This window comes from Alternaria novae-zelandiae, assembly GCF_023758075.1.
Source record: "Alternaria novae-zelandiae strain BMP 2774 chromosome Unknown scaffold_1, whole genome shotgun sequence".
In the NCBI taxonomy this organism is placed as follows: domain Eukaryota; kingdom Fungi; phylum Ascomycota; class Dothideomycetes; order Pleosporales; family Pleosporaceae; genus Alternaria; species Alternaria novae-zelandiae.
Window position 1 is genome coordinate 3,151,490 of NW_026056961.1, and position 17,709 is coordinate 3,169,198.

The 17,709-nt window shown below is 53.7% G+C and overlaps 4 protein-coding genes across 4 annotated transcripts; 2 read left to right on the forward strand and 2 right to left on the reverse strand.

The window, feature by feature from the left end:
- Positions 1 to 894: 894 nt before the first annotated feature.
- CLU1 (Intracellular distribution of mitochondria) lies at positions 895 to 5,036 on the reverse strand (the record flags this gene model as incomplete). The annotated part of the gene is made up of 4 exons (XM_049394705.1): positions 895 to 4,662; positions 4,716 to 4,771; positions 4,821 to 4,907; positions 5,003 to 5,036. The coding sequence occupies 4 exons, from the start codon at positions 5,034 to 5,036 to the stop codon at positions 895 to 897; spliced, it is 3,945 nt and encodes a 1,314-aa protein (XP_049260534.1).
- A 673-nt stretch (positions 5,037 to 5,709) lies between these two features.
- Positions 5,710 to 7,537, forward strand: J4E88_001034 (uncharacterized protein; the record flags this gene model as incomplete). The annotated part of the gene is made up of 2 exons (XM_049394706.1): positions 5,710 to 7,029; positions 7,079 to 7,537. 2 exons carry the CDS (start codon positions 5,710 to 5,712, stop codon positions 7,535 to 7,537), a joined length of 1,779 nt encoding a protein of 592 aa, XP_049260535.1.
- Positions 7,538 to 7,832: 295 nt separating this feature from the next.
- J4E88_001035 (uncharacterized protein) lies at positions 7,833 to 8,892 on the forward strand (the record flags this gene model as incomplete). Its single annotated transcript, XM_049394707.1, has 3 exons — positions 7,833 to 8,193; positions 8,361 to 8,495; positions 8,588 to 8,892. 3 exons carry the CDS (start codon positions 7,833 to 7,835, stop codon positions 8,890 to 8,892), a joined length of 801 nt encoding a protein of 266 aa, XP_049260536.1.
- A 7,263-nt stretch (positions 8,893 to 16,155) lies between these two features.
- On the reverse strand, positions 16,156 to 16,416 carry J4E88_001036 (uncharacterized protein; the record flags this gene model as incomplete). Its single annotated transcript, XM_049394708.1, has 1 exon — positions 16,156 to 16,416. The coding sequence occupies one exon, from the start codon at positions 16,414 to 16,416 to the stop codon at positions 16,156 to 16,158; it is 261 nt and encodes an 86-aa protein (XP_049260537.1).
- Positions 16,417 to 17,709: the final 1,293 nt, after the last annotated feature.

The window sequence follows — 17,709 nt, forward strand, 5'->3', positions numbered from 1 at the left end:
GAGCCTTTCGCTCATTAACACAGCGGTGGAACGACAGTTGTGCAATGTAGATGAATAAAAGACCCTGAATCAATTGATGGTGCTATAGTTTCGGACAGTGTCGAGAGTGACACGTTAACCTAATAGAAAAAGGACACCCTAGAGCCTACGTGGACGTTAGGTTACCCACTTTGCAGAGTTTTGTCGCAATGTAGTCTGCAGACCTGTTCAGGTTTTTTCATGTATCAAGTGGTAAGATGGATGTAAGAAGAACAACAACGTGAATATATCCATCCACCCAATCGCGAGCAGGCTGCGGGGGCCCTGCACCTCATACTTATCCCCATATATATATACCGTTGCTTGCAACACATACTCGATGAATCCAAATTACGTGAATATATCCATAAGTAAAGTGAGTGAATTGGATGAAGAGGAGATATTCTTGCATTGGTATTGAGTACATCTATTCGTCTCGTCGTCCATATTCCTTCCCCATTCAGTCCTTCCATCCATCCCACCCCTTCCTTATTTACCATACCATACAGTCCATGTACATCCGACATATATTTTGTTCCCTTGAGCCATCCGCCCTGGTCCCTCTAGATATACAGCGAGCGCGTTTTGGTGTCGTCGGTATGCGTAAAGTACATGCCCATCCATCTCACCTCCCCCAGTTGTTGCCCAACCAACCCAAAAACTCCAAAGAATGCAAGCCGAAGCCATACCAAAAAGTCAGATTCCCATGAATCAAAAGAGAAAGCGCGTCAGATTCGTAAAACGCTGCTGCTAAGATGTTCTGCAGGTATGATACAGATCGTTATCGCGCAAACAACAGCACTTTTTGTGGTATGTATACTTTTGGCGTAGCTTCGTAACAATATGAGACAACGTCAAAAACATGACATAGCAAGTTTAACGCTTCCTGGGGTTCGTCGGCTTCTTCTTCGACGGTGTCTTCTGCGCGTCGCCCTCGATGTACTTGAGGAGATCCTCGATCTTGCGCTGATCGACGCGGCCGCTTCCAGTGCGCTGGCTACCGGCGGCGGCAGCGGCATCGCTAGCGGAAGGAGTGGCGGCAGCGGGTCGCAGGGGGTTGCGGCCGGGGAGCTGCATGCGACGGATACGCGTCTTGGCGAGGTCGTTGAGCTGCTTGGCTTGAGAGACAGCGCTGTGGGTGAGCTGTTCGAGCCAGCTCTCGGCTTCCTTGGTGTTGCGGTCCTCTGCACCGAGCACCTCCTTGAAGATGTTGTAAGACTCGCGCATGCGGTTGACACCACCGCGCATGTCCTTGTCGAGAGCGAGAGCCTGGGCGGTCTGGAACAGCAGAGTCGCTGTGTTAATCGAGTTCTTGCCGCAGACCTCCTCGCAGACGGCGAGCGAGGCCTCGAACCAGAGTCGCGACTCGTGGTACATCTTCGCGGCCTGCAGCATGACGGCGGCGTTGTTGAGGGTTGTGATGGAGTCAGGGTGGTCGGGGCCGTAGAGGATCTTCCACAGTTCGAGCGCATGACGAACGTAGATAAGAGCGGCCGTGGTGTTACCCGAGCCATGCTCGAACAGACCGACGTTGAGGTAGGCAAGCACAGTCTCCGAGTGGTCGACACCCAGAGTTCGCTCCGACACGATGATGGCCTTGTGTGCAAGCTCAAGAGCCGAGACCTTATCGTCAAGGCTGTAGAGCAAGTTCGACAGGGTGTGGTAAGCCTTGGCTACCTCAGGGTGCAGCACACCGTAGATCTGCTCGTGTAGCTGGAGAGACTCTAGGAGTAGTTCTTGGCCAAGCTCCTTTTGGTCCTGGGCAATGGACATGCGACCAGCCTCCAGTGCCTCCTCAGCCAACAAGCTCTTTGGTGAAGCCTCCTTGATGACAGGGACGATGTTCAGAATGTCGTCCGCATGGAAGGTTTGCGGAGCAAGGGGGACAGTAGGGCTGGCCGTGCGGGCTGGCGGCGTGCTGATGGACTTGTTCTTCTTCTTCTTTGAAGATGTGGAGTGGCCGTTAGTCTGCGGCGCAGCGGGCTTCTCAGCCGGTTGGCTGGCGGCAAAGGCCTCCTTCGTGAAGGCGTACGACTTGCACTCCAACTGGAGACCAAGCTTGAGGGAAACCTCACGGAGCATCTGCATCTCCTTGCCAGACTCGATCCACGACTGACCGAGGTCGTAGCGGAATCGTAGGGCAACCTGAGCAACAACCTCCTTCTTGAGGGCCTCAGGTGTGAGCTTCTCGAAGCTGAAGTCATCCTCGGGATACATCTTCTTGAGGCTGCTGTCGCACTCAGCCACAGGCTTAGCGCTGACATCGGCTCCAAGCAAGCAGTTGAGGAGGTGGGCGGCTGCGGGTGCTGCGAAAGGCGCGGACACGTTGCGCAGCTTGGAGTTGGCAAAGTGCTTGAAACCACGTGCGATCATCTCCTGGATGATGAGACGCTTCAAGGCCTGAAGCCTTGGGTCAGGCTTATCGGCCAGCTCAGCAAGCTTTCCAAGGTAGCGCATGTTCACACCCCGCTTGTGCAGAAGGTTGCTCAGGGACTGGCCGTCCATTGGGAAACCGACTTCGCCCTCCTTGAGCTCCTGGACCATGCGAGGAATGACCTCCGAAGTGAGGTGCTCGCAAGCAGCGCGGACCTCAGCCTCGTCCTGAGCCCACTCCTTCTTGTCCTCCTCTGACTGCGGGTTCTGGCCCGAGAAGACATCAGGGTTGAGCGCGAAGGAGAATCCGGAGATGTCGACACGCTCCTGCTCAGGGTCCTCGGCCTCAGGCTTCTTCTCCTCGGTCTCCTTCTTGGCAACCTTGGCAGCCTTCTCCGCGGCCTTCCTCTCCGCCTTGGAGATTTTCTTAGCCTTGGGCATCTTCTCCTTCTCTTCGTCAGAGTCCTCCTCTTCCGAAGAAGACTCCTCCTCAGATGACTCCTCTTCCGAAGATTCCTCTTCAGATGAGCTTTCTTCAGCCTTGACCTCCTTTGCAGGGGCTTCGTCCTTCTTTGTGGTCTTCTTGGCCATCTGCTCCTTGACGTACTCGCGCAACTTGACCCTGCCGTATGACTCTACAAGCTCAGGGCGGAGTGTGGTCATGCGGTGGGGGTAGTCCTTATCAGTCGCCTCCTTCTCGCCCTCCTTGCTGGGCTCGGTCCAGTGTGCCTCTATCCAGGCAACGTCGAGAGGTGTGAGGCGGTAGAGGTCCAGAGCGTACCGCCTGCCGTCGGTGCCGATCAGACCCTTAGTCTCAACACTTCCCTCAAGCTCGTGACGGACATTGTCCTTGTCCCATACAGGATGCTTCTTGACGCGCAGCGCCTTGGAGAGCTGCTCGAACAACGGGACGAACGACTTGTCATCGGCGACAATCTCCTTGCCCTCAACCGCACCGTAATCGATCTGGTGCTCGCCGGGGTCGCGCTGCTTGAAGATTCCGGGCACTATGCTCTGGCCAACAATGCGCTTTCCTTGGTAGTCGACGACGACGGTTCCGGAGGTGAAGAGGTTGTTGATGTCGAGGTTGTTCACTGCGCGGACACCGAATACGTCCTTGCCCACAGCCACGCGTGCAGCCTCGTCACCACCCTCAGCGCCGAATGTGCCAACGCCATCAGCGCCGAAGGAGTAGAAGATGTTGTTGTATACGAAGATCTGCGCGTCCTTGGCCTCGGTAGGGTTGAGAGGCGCAATCTCGCCCCGTGCTACAAGCATGGCACCGCGGGTCGCAGCATCGTTGTAGTCGGCAAACAGCTTCGATGTGAGGCGCTCGCGGAAGACGCGGTCGTGGACGGCCTCCTTGGGCATCTCCCTCGTCGACTGGAACTCTTCATTCCAGTCGCGGAGGGTCTCGGTGTTCTCAACACCCGAGATCAGATAGCTCTCCTGTGTCCGCGCGAGATCCGGCTGGTGTGGGGTGAGGGATGACGTGGGTGCGGGGACCAACCATGGGTTGGCGGGGATGGCATTGGAGAGCTGGAAGATTGTAAGCAACTCCTTCTTCGCATTGTGTTCGAGCAGTTCCTGGAAAGAAGTGCGGAAAGATGGCGACAGGTCCTCGAGGAGGGTGAGGAGTGAGTGTGCCTGCTTGTCCTTTGGTGGCTGTCGCGGGAAGGGGTCGAAACTGGCATTCGACGACTTGTTGACGTAGAATCCAGAGACGTGAGCTGTGATGTGGTGTTGCTCGTTCTCGTTGGTCGTAACTACCAGGTACAGCAGGTGGCCCTTGGAGCGGAGGTGGTATGGCGGGGGGTTCCAGGGCGATACGGCGATGGATTTAATCGTCTTGGCCGCGGCTTCCTCGGTGGGCGGCAGCAGATTCTTGATGTTGCCCGATGCCTTGAAGTCGTAGTCTGCCAACGGCGACTGCTCCGGGCCGTCCTGCTTGGGCTTAGAGATCTGCTCATGGCCGACAGTGTCGTGCAGTGACAGTCCAGCCATGATACCGTGCAGCGCATCGGTACGGTCACCGGCAGCGCCGATGAGCTCGCGTACGCGGACCACATGTAACCGCGCCTCCTTCTCTGTGTATGGGTCCTCCACCAGGGTGAGTACCGAATCGGCCTTCAGTCCCTCGACTTCAGAGAGTTCGACGTAATCGTTGATGCGCTTGCCGTCGTGCTCCAGGTGGAAGCACGAGTACTGGAACGTGTGGGGCGTCTCGATGATGCTCTGACGGAGGTCTTGCACCTGCTCGGCCGTTGAGATCTGGAGTCGTGAGTTTGTCGTCCATATTTTCTTTTCTATTTCTCAATACGCACCGTTATCGGCATCTCGAACGGCTCGTGTGGGAGCTTGATGGTGACTTGGAAGATGTCTACGACATTAGTAAATATTTCCTACACATGGTAAGTCAATTGACATACTGTCTGGCTGCTGGCCAGCGCCATCTTCCTCTGTGCCCTCATTCTGCCCCTCTGTGGTGACGTCTTTGCTGGGCGTCTTCTCGACCTCTGCGTTGCCATTGATGTTAGCCATGGGGTGCAAAAAGAGTTATCGCGCCTGGGAATAAATTTCCATCGCGGTCGTGTGCGGGCGGGAAGCTCACCAGACTTGGAAGCGTCATTGGTACTAGCGGCCATGATGGCGGGCTGTGGATATGTCGAGAAACACTACGACGCCGGGAAAGAACGACTGGGGAAAGAGGGAATCGGTCTAGGGAAGGAAGGAGATATACAGGAATGGCGCATTAATGTACAATGACATGCGGCGAGTGATGGGGAGAGAGGTGACTCTCCGGTCATGTCTCCAGAATATTTTTCTTGAGGGCGCCGGGATGGTCCGCTAAGCTCGCTCTCCACTTCCGAGGCCACAGGCATGTCATCGGGAAAACGGCCCCCATGCACCGGGGGTCAGCAATATCGCGTGAATTCCGGCGTGCTGGAGTTGCCATGTCCTACACACCGTGTTTGTCTTCACGTCGATCGATATGGTGATGGACGCGAGTTCCACCATGCTGTCACCACGGTCGCTCCTGCCGTTCGCACTTGGCACTCGCACTTGGCCCCTGCGGCAAATTATCGCAACACCAGCGTAACAAGGCCGCGGTACCTCCTTTGGCGTCCCTCTCCTCCAATCTCGTCCCGTCCATCTCAATCATCTCTCCTTTCACGCGTCTGTCTCTCGTTTAACTCTCATTCATTCCTTTCCTAGTCCATTCCACGTCTGTTGAACCTCTGGCTGCGCCTACGTTTGACACGTGTAACATTGGAAAGCACGCGACACCAACGTGACTTGGAACGCGCCAGCGCAATAATGTTAATGCTACGACATATCACGCGCGCTCATGCCGCGTTGACACGACAACCTTTCGCGTATCGGTCTCAGCAGGCTGGTCCGGTACTGCAAAGAACAAGGTTATGCCAGCCCTCTTTGGCGCGCGCTCTGAGTGGCCAATCCGGTCCTCCGACTCCTGGCAACGATGCGCCAAACCCCATTGACGACGCTGCAGAGCGTCTGGAGGAAGAGGAAGAGCAGCAAGAGGAGAAACGCGAGAAAAAGAAGGCAGAATGGAAAAGCACGGCCTGGAAGATGTTTGAGGCTGCTGCTACTACCGGAGCCAGCATCTTCATCCTTGGATGCGTCGGCATTGGTTATACTAAGTACTACAAATGGAACGTGCTCGAAAAGATGGAGAACGCTTTTCGGGAAGGCGATCCTGTATTAGAGCTTGCAGCTACTGGAAAGGAGATGCCGAAAGCGGGTGAGCCTACTCGACTACAAGTCAGCAAGGACCTGGACGGTGATGATAAAGACTATGATCGCTGGATCCCACGTGATGAGCAGGAAAGGATTGACAAGATTGTCTGGGGTGAGACAAAAGGACGCTACCATCTGCTTCTCGGCGAGAAAGGGACTGGGAAGACTTCCATGCTCATCGATGCCATGGATAAGATTAATGGTGAGGGATGTTCGATGATGGAAGCTCACGCAGATCTCGAAGTCTTCCGTGTTCGACTAGGTCGCTGTCTTGATTTTGAGTACCACGAGGACAACATCGGATCGCTATTCTCTATCCGCGGTCCTCGCGATGCGGGCGCTATCCTTGACATTGAGCGTGCGTTCAACAAGCTCGAAAAAGTGGCCTTGCGACGCCGCGCGACTGTCGGAAGGCCGCTTATTCTTATCATCAACTCCGCACATTTGATCCGAGACAATGACGACGGCCGAGACCTGCTCGAACTCATCCAGCAGCGGGCAGAGCAGTGGGCGGCCGCCAACCTCGCAACCGTCATCATTAACTCGGACAAGTACTGGGTGTTTGAACGACTAAAGCAGTACGCGACGCGCATGGAAGTACATCAGATCAAGGACCTGAGCAAAGATCGCGCCATGCAAGCCCTGCGCAACTACCGAATGAAGTACTACGGCGAGAAGGTACAAGACTCAATCCTCGAAGAAGTATACGACAAAGTCGGCGGACGTCTAACCTTCCTCAATCGCGTCGCCAAGTCCGAAGACATGGTCGCAAAATGCAACAGCATCTGTGAAATGGAAAAGATTTGGTTCCTGAACAACTGCGCGATTCTCGGCGAGGAAATGGATGACGATGTCATGGACCAGCAGAAATACGCTGTACGTATACAAGTGTTCTTCTCTCAATCATTTTGACTAACACCCACAGTCCACAGCCATGGTCCTCGCCAACGCCCTCTACAAACTCTACCACGACATGGAATCAACCTACGACCCAAAAGAAGGCCACATCCTCCCCTCCTTCCCCCTCCACCGCGCCCGCTTCATCATGACGCGTTCCGACTTCATCCGCCAGCACCACGACCTCTCCATCTTCTCCATCGACTCGCACGCTGTTGTCCGCGCCGACTCCGTACCCATGCAACGCGCCTTCAACGAGATCTGCGCCGAACCTGGGTTCGAAGACTTCCTCGAAGCGACGCTCGAGCGTATTGGTGCTATCGAGAGTCTCGGCCGCACGAAGGAACTTACGTTCAAGGATCTCTGGGAGGGTGGTAAGTATCGTATTGTGCAGAAGGATAGCAAGGGGAAGGTGCAGGGTGAGGTGGAGATGGAGACTGTGCCTGGGAAGGGGGATGATGATGACGATGATGAGAAGGATGATTGAATAAGAGGTTCATTGAGATGTTAGAACGACTGGCTATTATGCGTTTGGATGTACGATATGGGTATGGGCGGCTGGTCTGAATCTGCGTGGCGCTGGTGTCTACTGGGAAGCCACGATACCCTAGAATGTCAGTTTCCTTATCTATATCCATTGTCATGTTGCAATCTCTAGTGAGAGGAATGGCGGTTGTTTGCTGCCCCACTCTGGCTCAACACACATCGCTAAAAACTCCGATATCTCTTTTCAAGCCACTCAAGTCTGTTCAAAATCACCTGGGCTTTCTGCTCAGCCCACCATGAGACTCTCTTTAACGCTCATAGCTGTCGTGGCTTCGATCGCTCTTACCCAAGATATAGCCAGCGATGAGCCTACCAAGGTACACGTCCTATGGGAACCTGAGAAGGTCGCGGATGACGCAGAATGGGCTGCAGCCCGCCAGAAGGGAGATGATTTGATATGTCGACTCGAAGCCACGGACGAAGCTGCTGGTAGACTAAATATGGACACACGAACACCGCCTTCGGCGCGCAATCAATGGCCCGATGCCGCGCTCACAAGTGAGATAAGTCTCTGGGGTTGGTTTACTGGCGAATATGACCAGAAATCGCATTGCCAATTTGCCGATGATAACGAAGATTACCATGTCAACAAGGTCGGTACGTCGATTGCGCGAGGGCGTTCATTCCTATTCCTCCTTGAAAGTCTTCAGGGTTGGATATCGTTCTTGATAGACACTGACCTTTTATAGGAACTATGTTCCAGGATCTTGGTATCAATTCCAGGCCCCATACAAAAGGCGGAGATAATGTGTGTTACAGCATAGAACACTACAACGAGCGCGCCGAAGATGACGATGGAGACACTCTTGCGGCGCAAAACCAGTACTACGACATCAATGGTGTTTGGGAGCGGTGTACCGGTGCGCATGTTCGATTCGGTATCAACCAACGAGGCGGACGTAAGTATCTCCGAGTGGACGTAGACTCACCTTCGTGCGCTACCGGCTCTACTCACGCAAACCATACTAGGAGACATACTAACAGCTCAAAGTGATCATTGGTCTCGACTTCCTCAACCCTAGAACAGCAGCACTGGCAAATTGGGATGACAGCCCAGCAGAAGCTAGCCTCCCGGAGCTCAAGCGCGCCTCGGACATCATGATGGCGTACTGGCTTCGCGGCAATATTGACCCCAAAAGCCTCAAGTACTATCTTGTGCTCACCATCGAGAATACGATGACTCTCGCTCTCATCAACAGAGTGTTGAAGAATCATGGTCTCAAAGAGGTACCGTACTGGCCTGGTGTGATAGCCAATATGTACGACGAGGAAGGCCCGGCGTTACTTGGTGAGTAGTCTTGAGCGCCTTACATTGCCCAGGAGCAAACAGGACGGAACCAGTCCTGGCCTACTCCCATACGACATCCAAGGGTTGTGGGTGGTAACGACGCTGACGCACTCCAGGCTCTCCATTGGGTCGCACGCTCGCTTTCTTGCTTTTCCAACATAAGGCAGAGCTGGGTACCAAGCATGTCACTGAAATTGTGATCTTCAGAAACAATTATCCCAGGCATTTGAGAGTTGGTGTACACTTGTTGTTCAGGATCAAAGACGTCCCCAATCCGGCCCCAGCCCCAGGCACAGCTTCATTCCGGTCTCTGAGACTTCGAAGTTCGGTTCTGGACGATGGGCGGAGGAATAAGATATATCTACACGAAATCTTCCAAGATAACAGAGCTCTTGTTATGGGGAGCGCATAGATGAGTGGGGTGGAGAGAGGCGTTGTCGGCTATGTCACAGAGATCGAGATGTCGGGTGAGGCCCATACCACATAGTTAGATCTGGGTTTCGTGGCTACAGAACCCGGATTAGACAAGACACTCGAGAAAATACCTAGGTACTATTCGTGGGTAGCCTCACAGCTCATATGCCTCGAAGGAACAGACTCTGCTCGAGAAGCAGTTCTGCGATGACGTGCGTGACATCCAAACAGCGGACATATCTACCGCACTCACATCCTTCACAATCCTGTGACATCAAGCCCCTTGCGTGCAGAAAGTGCAACAAATGACGTGAACGCCCCACCCGTGCACTAAGCATTCTCGCTAAGCAACGACCCACCGACATCCCGCTCGATGACGTCGCACCCACCCTCCTCCCAACCACATTTCCCAATCACCTTTCAACTTTCCCATCGTGATCTTTTCGCCGACCCCAGCCGAGACGCTGATTAATACTGCTTTCGCGCACACGACGCGCTGCTATTCGTGGGTCTGGGGCTGCGCGCGGAAGTGATAAGCTTCTGCGAAGCAACGATGGCGTAGGATCGACGCTAGCACCGCGACGGTTGGCGGGTGCTTGTTTCCCTTGTGGACTGGGCGGGTCTGGAGACGGATTTAACATTGAAAGATTTCGATTGCGTCGGTGATGGCTGACGGAGAGGGTGGAGGCGCGACGTAGGTGGTGTGGAGTGGCCAGGCAAGAGGACCCTTAAGTATGCAACTGCCCGTGGGACCTCGGGGAGGCTCGATACTCGCGCGGTGCTTACCTTACAGACAAGTTTCCTGGCTATCGCGACCAATACGTCGGTGGTGTATTCTATCCGGCCTTCCCGCGCTTCACTTGCCATCCTTCTCTCCAGCCAACTTATCGCGCGCACTTCGTTAGACAACCCCATCTTTCATCTCATTACTAGCATCCATATCCAGTCACGATGGCGGTAATCTGGGGTCTCGACATGAAGGAGATGCAATGGGGCAAGTTCAAGTCTGGCTACATGTGGAACAACACGTACCACAACCGTCGCACAAAGTTCATCATCTACCAACTCGCCATGATTCTCTGCGTTGTCAGTGAGAGTCTGGGAACGGCTGCGCTGTCTGGTACGATATCTCTCTCCATCTCTATCCATGGTGGCGACGACAAGCGTCTGCTATCTTCCAACTTGAACATCATCTAACACCCAGCAGACTACGTCGACCAGCAAAAGTTCGTCTCAGAGCTCGACCGCAACGTCATGATCCACAACAACAACTTCGTCGGCATCGCATCGTACAACATCTTCGTTGGTATCTTCGTCGCCACCATCTTCGGTGCCGCCTTCTTCTTCGATCTCTTCTGGCCTGAGCGACAAGAGTCCAGAGGCGTCATCAACGCTTGGAAAGCTTGCTCAGTCTTTGCTTGCATGCTTACGCTCTCCGACGCCCTTGCATACACTTACATCACCGCGAGCAAGAGTGCGCACCTTACCGGCACGGATTTCGAGCGCGGACAGGGCCTGTTGTCGCAGTTCAAGAAAGCCGGTGAGACTCCGCTCGCTTACAACAAGAACGGCCGGGCGATTGCTAGTGTTGTGTTCTTGTGGCCGGGCATGATCTTCACTTTTGTCAGGTAAGACACCTCTATCGGTCCTATCACGTCAACCTAGGGAAAACCTGGACAGGTCTAGAGCCTACATCGACGTTAGACCACCTAATTTGCAGGTTTTCTTCTTGATGTAGCCTCTAGGGTGTTCAGTTTTTCCCTTGTATGAGGTGCTATCGTACCACTCTTACTGACTCATTTGTCTAGTACATATCTCCTCTGGCATTCGCTAAACCACATCGACAAGCTCGGAGTCTTCTCCGCACATGCCCGTCATCTTGATGGCGCACAAGATGACGCAGAACCCGAACCGAAAGGCAACGCCGTATAGAATTGGCTTCGTAAAACCATCACAGCCGATTCTCGTCCTGACCTCTCTCGTCCCGACCCCTCTGGTCCCACCCTCTCGCCTCATCAGAATCATGAATTGCAGAATATAAGCAAGTCGCCCTCTGTCGTCACCGCGTACAAAGACGGAACTCCAGTCCGATCGGCTCCTCCCACATACAATTCTCATGCCGGTCCTTCTTCCCGTGGCGGTCCTTCCAGTCGTCCCGGTCCCTGGACTCCTCGTCGGGATTCAGAATTGAACAAGCTGAAGAAGAAGCACAGAACAGACATCAGCGTTGTCAGAGACGGACCCGCAGACCCACCTGCTCTCGGAAGGTGGGGCAGTGGGTATGCTGTGCATGGTCTTGTTGAAGAGACCCTTGTTGAAGAGACGCCTATCGAGACGCTCATAGAGCGGAATAGGGCTGAAGTGCAGAGGAGGCTGCAGGAAGCAGATCCGGATAGGGATGAGATGATTAGGCAACGCAGTGAGGAGTTACTAAACAAGAACAAGGATTTCATCAGCGAGAGGCCGTTGAGTCCCCAGGAGTCTAGATGAGGGTTTGGTGAAGGTATTTCGGTATTCGATGGCGTTTAGGCATGAGTGGGATATTGAGTATTGATACCCTGGTAGCTTGTTTACTTGGATGAGAATGAATAATAGTAATTCTTCGATCGTTGCGTTGGCTATGTTGATGATGCACCTGATACAATGAGAAAAACTGAACACCCTGGAGCCTACGTTGACCTTGGGCTACCTACTTTGTATGTTTTTACCAGAATGTAGGCTCCACGGTTTTCAGTTTTTTTTCCTGGGCTGACGTGGATGCACTGTTGTTAAATGTCGAATGGATGTACATGCTGTGATGTTGTGTTCTTCATGAAAGATTCGAGTAGATGCCTAAAGGTGGGCATGTTATACAGCATTTGACAATGCTACGCATGTATAGCAATCTCTCCTACGTAAAGAGTATCTACCTATATTCCTATTCGAATATCTACTGTCTCACGTATTTCGCCAGCCTACCCACCTCATACAAGAAAAAAACTGAATAGGCCTGCAGCTTACATTGACATGGAAACATGCAAAGTAGGTGACCCAACGTCGATGTAGGCTGCAGACCTGTTCAGTTTTTTCCTCGGTTTTTTCCTAGGTTGGCGTGCATACACGCTTTTGCCAGGACCTACGCCACCGCTGCATACCCTCCCTCGATCCGCATCCGCATCACGCCACCACCCCCATCCCCGGTGCCAGCCTCATTCATCTCAGCGCCACCACGACGTTTCTTTGGCCGGAACGACGGAACAGTGCACACCCATAGGGATGTCATGAAACCCATCCTCGCTTCTCCGACCCCACCATCTTTCCATGCGGCAAAAAAGCAAGGAAAAAGAAAGGAGACCCTGTGAGAGTTCAAGCCACGACAAGCCACGGTGACGCGACGGCTTGCGAGCGATAAGAATGATACGGAAAAAGAAGGAGGGAGATCTCGGGAGGACGGGAGGGAGCGAGAGATAGTGGCGTGAAAGCCACGATGACGTGGAGTGTTGTATATATGGGATGGGAGGGGGAATATCGAGGTTTTGGGTGGAAAAGGAAAAAGAGATGGGTTTTTCGAGGGACTTGGGAGGAATGCCATGACGCAGTTGCTTCGCGAGTGGTGGTATGGTGAGATTGGAGGATGGAGGCGAAAGAACAAGAGTCGTGTACATTGCGAAGGTTGCGAGAGTCAGTAGGAGTAATGGGCCTGGCTTACGGGGCAGTCATGAGGGGAAAAAGAAAGCATAATTGGGAGAGGATGAGAATGCGAGGGGAGTTGTAAGAGTCAAGTGTTGCGAAAGCGTATGCGAATACGGAAGAGATACGTAGAGCAAGAAAGAGACCTCGGGGGGAAGTATTGGAGTTCTTAGTAAGACAACTCCGTGAATCAACGCGATGTATGGAAAATGCGATCTCGACAACCAGCCTCGATTCTTGACAATGTAGTTTGTGCTACTCGCAGCAGTCCCGCCAGGCATTGGTAGGCAAACATCGCTTCATCTGTAATACCCAGAGAACAAGACACATCGTCATCTTAATCAGCATCATCATTGCAGCAAAGGAAGAAACTGTCCTGGATCTCCGTCCGGCTTACCGCCACAACTCACCTCGACCTCAAGGGAAGGGAAGGAAAGGTCCTGTCCACGAAGAGCAACTATATCGATCACCAAGCTTCAACGCCTACAACACCGGCTTGTTCATACATACACCCAGCCTCACGCATACAAACGAGCCTCTTGCGGCTCCGCTCCATCCAGCCCTCCAGCCAGCGGATCCGACGCCCTCCCCGTCAGCCTCCTCAACTCTGAAACCCAACGTCGCGTCAACCTACCCTCTTCCTCGGCAGCCCCGACACGGCCCTCCATCTGCATGCATGTCATACCCAAGAACGGCGTCTGACATAAGCCCCACTGCAACACATTTCCCACGTGGATTCCGAACCCGTGTTCCCTGTAAACATGCGACAGCGACAGCGCCGAGCGATCGCATTTCAATGCAGACAAGGTGCCAGGTTTGCTTGTTCTGAATCCCAAACCACAACGTTACTAAACCTGTAAGCTGAAGGGTTGCATGAGCGGGTGGTCATGTGAGACGCAGATGATGAGACGAGGGGGAGAATTTGGAGATAGTTGGAGATGGGATGGGTGCTGTTGTATTGTACCGAGGAGGCGAGATCGCGACGGTGTTAATGCCGGTGATGTGCCGATTGTGGGACCGAGGTTACCAAGGGTACTGGTAATCAAATCAATCTCAATCTCAATCGCTGGAACTCTACCTACCCACTACCCTACCTACCAGTCCCATATCCTTCTCGCCTGTCGCCCAAGATTTGACAGCTGTACTGAATTTACCATCTTAAACCCAACTTTCCAAATATTATCTCGATGGCGATTTGAAACTCGATGCAAAAGGTTCCTGTGTGATTGCCTTGGTCATAAGTCATAACGACAAACGGAAGACGGGGGAGGGACGGAGAAAAGCGCTCAAGCTCGGCGTAATGACATGTCGCAGCCCTACGCATAACCCCCGAAGAACCCACCTTGCACCCTTCCAAGTACGCTTTCTAGAAACACGTTCGCGCATCAAACGAACCAAGCCCTGTTCAGCGCGCGCGCGTCAAACAGATTGGGAGCTGTCATTCCGGTTGCATGCATTCCAGTCCAGCAACTGCACCGCACCAGCAACAACGCAACTAACATTCCAACCCAAACCCAAGGTCCCATCGACCGAAACATGCAATTCGTGTTTCCTGTGTCACATAGCGAAAGCTTGCATATACACAACTGCGACAAATCATACGTACCACATCATCCCACTGCCTGCCTAATCGATAAAGCCCATGACAAACTTCCTCCCCGTCGCGTCGTCGTTTCAAATAATCCCACCTATAAACTTCGAGTGGTGCCGGTCTGTCAAAGAATTGAGATCATCACTCGCAACCCGTGCCAACGGTGTTTCAGCACCCAACGGCGTCTCTACTAGGTATAGCGTACCACGTCCTGCCCGCCCATCCTAGGTACTTTCCTATCTGGGAAGCTAGCGTGGGAAAGCGTCGGGCTGGGAGGGAAGACTGCGCTAGTACAACACGAGACTTCGCGTGGAAGCTATGCCGCGGTCGATAGGGCAGTGTTGGCGTTGCGCTGGGCTTGCCGCTTTAATCAAAGTTACGCGGGCTAGCGTGAAAGCGGTTCCCGTGTCCGCGAAATGAGGATGCGTCTGCGAAGGGAGGGATAAGTAGGGCTGAAGAAGGGTTTGGGGAATGATGCAAGGCCGGTAGGAAGGCTGGTTGTCTGTGCGCGCAGTGAGTTGTGCATGGACATGGATTGCGGCGTCATTGGGAACGAAGGGAAAATTGCGAGAGATCGCGATGGCTTGCGTGGTCAATATTGCGCGCTGGAGGATATGCTTGTTGTGGAATTTTTGGGTTCAGAAGTATCTAGGCAGGAAGACGGGAGAGAAAGCCGTGGGCTAGAGGACGTGTCTTGATTTGTTCGGGTTCTGCTTTTGCCGTTGGGCCTAATTGTGTGCGCGTCCATATCGATTGAACGCTATCGAGGTGATGAGCTAGCGATTAGCCAGCCATGAGTTTATTTGGAAATGACGCTTCGCCGTGGTTGCAATTGCGAGCACGACTTCAAACTGTCCGGCGATCGCTCATAACCCTAGAAATGGAACCTGGGCCTGCTATCTCCACAAGCTGAGGTGTGTTAGTGACGAAACAAAAAATAGGTGTGGTGTGGGAGAGCGTGGGATGTGACCCGGTGGGCGGGAAGTTTCAAATAACGAGGAAGGTGCGTGGGGTCGTACCTTCTCATGCCAGCTGAGCAGTACGCTCATGGCTTGGCCGCCACCCTCGCCGCCGCCACGAGTATGAATCTGCGAGAAGCCGGTCGGTTGGGGGGTGATGTCGCGCTTAGTGCCTGATGGTGCTCCCTGTGCCATGCCTTTGTAACTGCAAGTACTTTCGTTAGTCTATGTTTCTGGATGTGCGACGGTGGCGCGTGGTGATGCGGGAAGGCACGATGGGCAGTAGAGGTCGGTGGGCGGTGAGGCTTGGAAGAGACCCAAACGAGACGGTGGACGTACATGTACTTCATCAGGACGTCCAATGCTTCGGTTCCACCCGGCGCACCATATATCCGGCTGAGCATTGGTGACATGTCTGACTGGCGTATGGATTGTAGGATCTCGATGACGACCGAAAGGTGGACTTCCTGTGGTGGTGGACTTGTCAGCTTGGTCCTGGGTGGTGCAATGTCGCCGACCTGGTCGTCGGTAGCCCAAGTCCAGAGACGCGGTGGTGATGTGACCAGCCGTATATATCTGGAGAGACATCCAAACCGCTGGACTGGGAGCGTCGTGTCTCTGAGGTGTCTCTGGAGCTTCTAGAGCTGTCTGAGCTGTGCAGAGGCGCAACATACCTTTCCCTTGTCGTCTGCGCCATATGGGGGGTTCTCTAAAGCACTCTGGAGGGCGCCCTCATTGTCACCACCGCGTAGCAGTTGCCGTATTGACTGGGCGTTGGTCTGGACATCGGCCGTCGAGACAGGCGCAACGGCGGGAGCGAGGGAGCTTAGGTCGAAGTTGGCGGGGCTGTCGGGGTCCAAGGCGTCGATGTTGATGGTCCGCCAGTTGATGTTGGCCATGGTGGGTGGTGAGGCTTGTGTAAGGAAGAGTATCTAGCTGCAAAGAGACGGCTGGGTTGGTGGTGGAGCTGTGGTGAGGTTGCAATTCGGCGCGCCGTATTCGTGGGGTGCAGTGCCATGTCTCCACTCTGCCCGCCAAGCTTTGAAGCTACCCAGTCCAGCGCCCGCAACGTCTGGCAAAACACCCACCAGGTAGCACGAACCAGGGTCGCCGCTCGATTCCGCTGCATGCGGATCGCTAAGGCCTATCGATGTACCCGCGACGGAGATCCGCAGCGCCACACGTGTGACGGGAATACCATGGGGGTGGGTGAAAGCGATCACAGCACAGGCAATGTCATCATCGTGGAGGAGGATATGATAGTAGTAGATGTTGATTAGTCTAAACTTCAGCCAGTTGAGTCGCGAGACACAAGTACAATGGCCCAGGCGCTCAGTCTAATGTCCAAAGCTATGGGGAGAGCGGCCCATGCATGTCGTTCATGAGGAGCCGTCTAAAGAAAACAAATCCGTTGAGTCGTGGTCGCCGATTCGACCACTCCAACGCGCTATAGTACAATACAACTCGTGCCATGAGTGCCAATGAAGGCTGGCGACGATCAATCTACCCCAGTGCGCTGTCCGAAAGAAAGAAATGAAGGTCCGTTTTTGGTATCTATGCCTGGGCCCAACCGTCTATAAGAACGCCGATGAAAAGAACTTTTTTGCCGTAAGGGAATGTCGCTGAACGTGTGACGCAAGTGAGTGAGGAGGCTGTGCGATGAGAGTCGCTTGATAACGCCGGTAGCCGAAGTCGCAGGGGTATTAGGTCGCTGAAGAATCGAAATGGTCGCCGATGATTAAAGTGCGTAAAGTCCAAGAGGCTCCGTGGAAGAAGATGCGCCGTAGACCCAGAATTCGGCGCGGTGAATGCGCTGGAAGTGTGTTGTACGCGGGACTGAGTCATTGTTAGTTGACGTGTTCATGCAGGGTGCGACGTGTCTGTGACTTACGAGGCGTGGGATGGATCCCTTTAGTCCCAACGGAACAAGTAGCTTGCCAATGTGATGGCATTGCGAGGAAGCAGGCAATGGCGGCAGGCGAAAAAAGAAATGCTCCGTCGAGAGGTAATGACGCATCTTATTTGGGCGGTGGTGGAGGAGGCTTGGGGGTGCCAGTGGTGTCGTAGGCTCCGCGACCCATATTGTTGGACTCTGACTCTCTGAAGATCATGTTGTTGACGAGTGTGTTCTCTGGTTTATAAGTCAGCATGATGTTGTACAAGAAAGTCAAATATAGACTCGGTGAATGCAG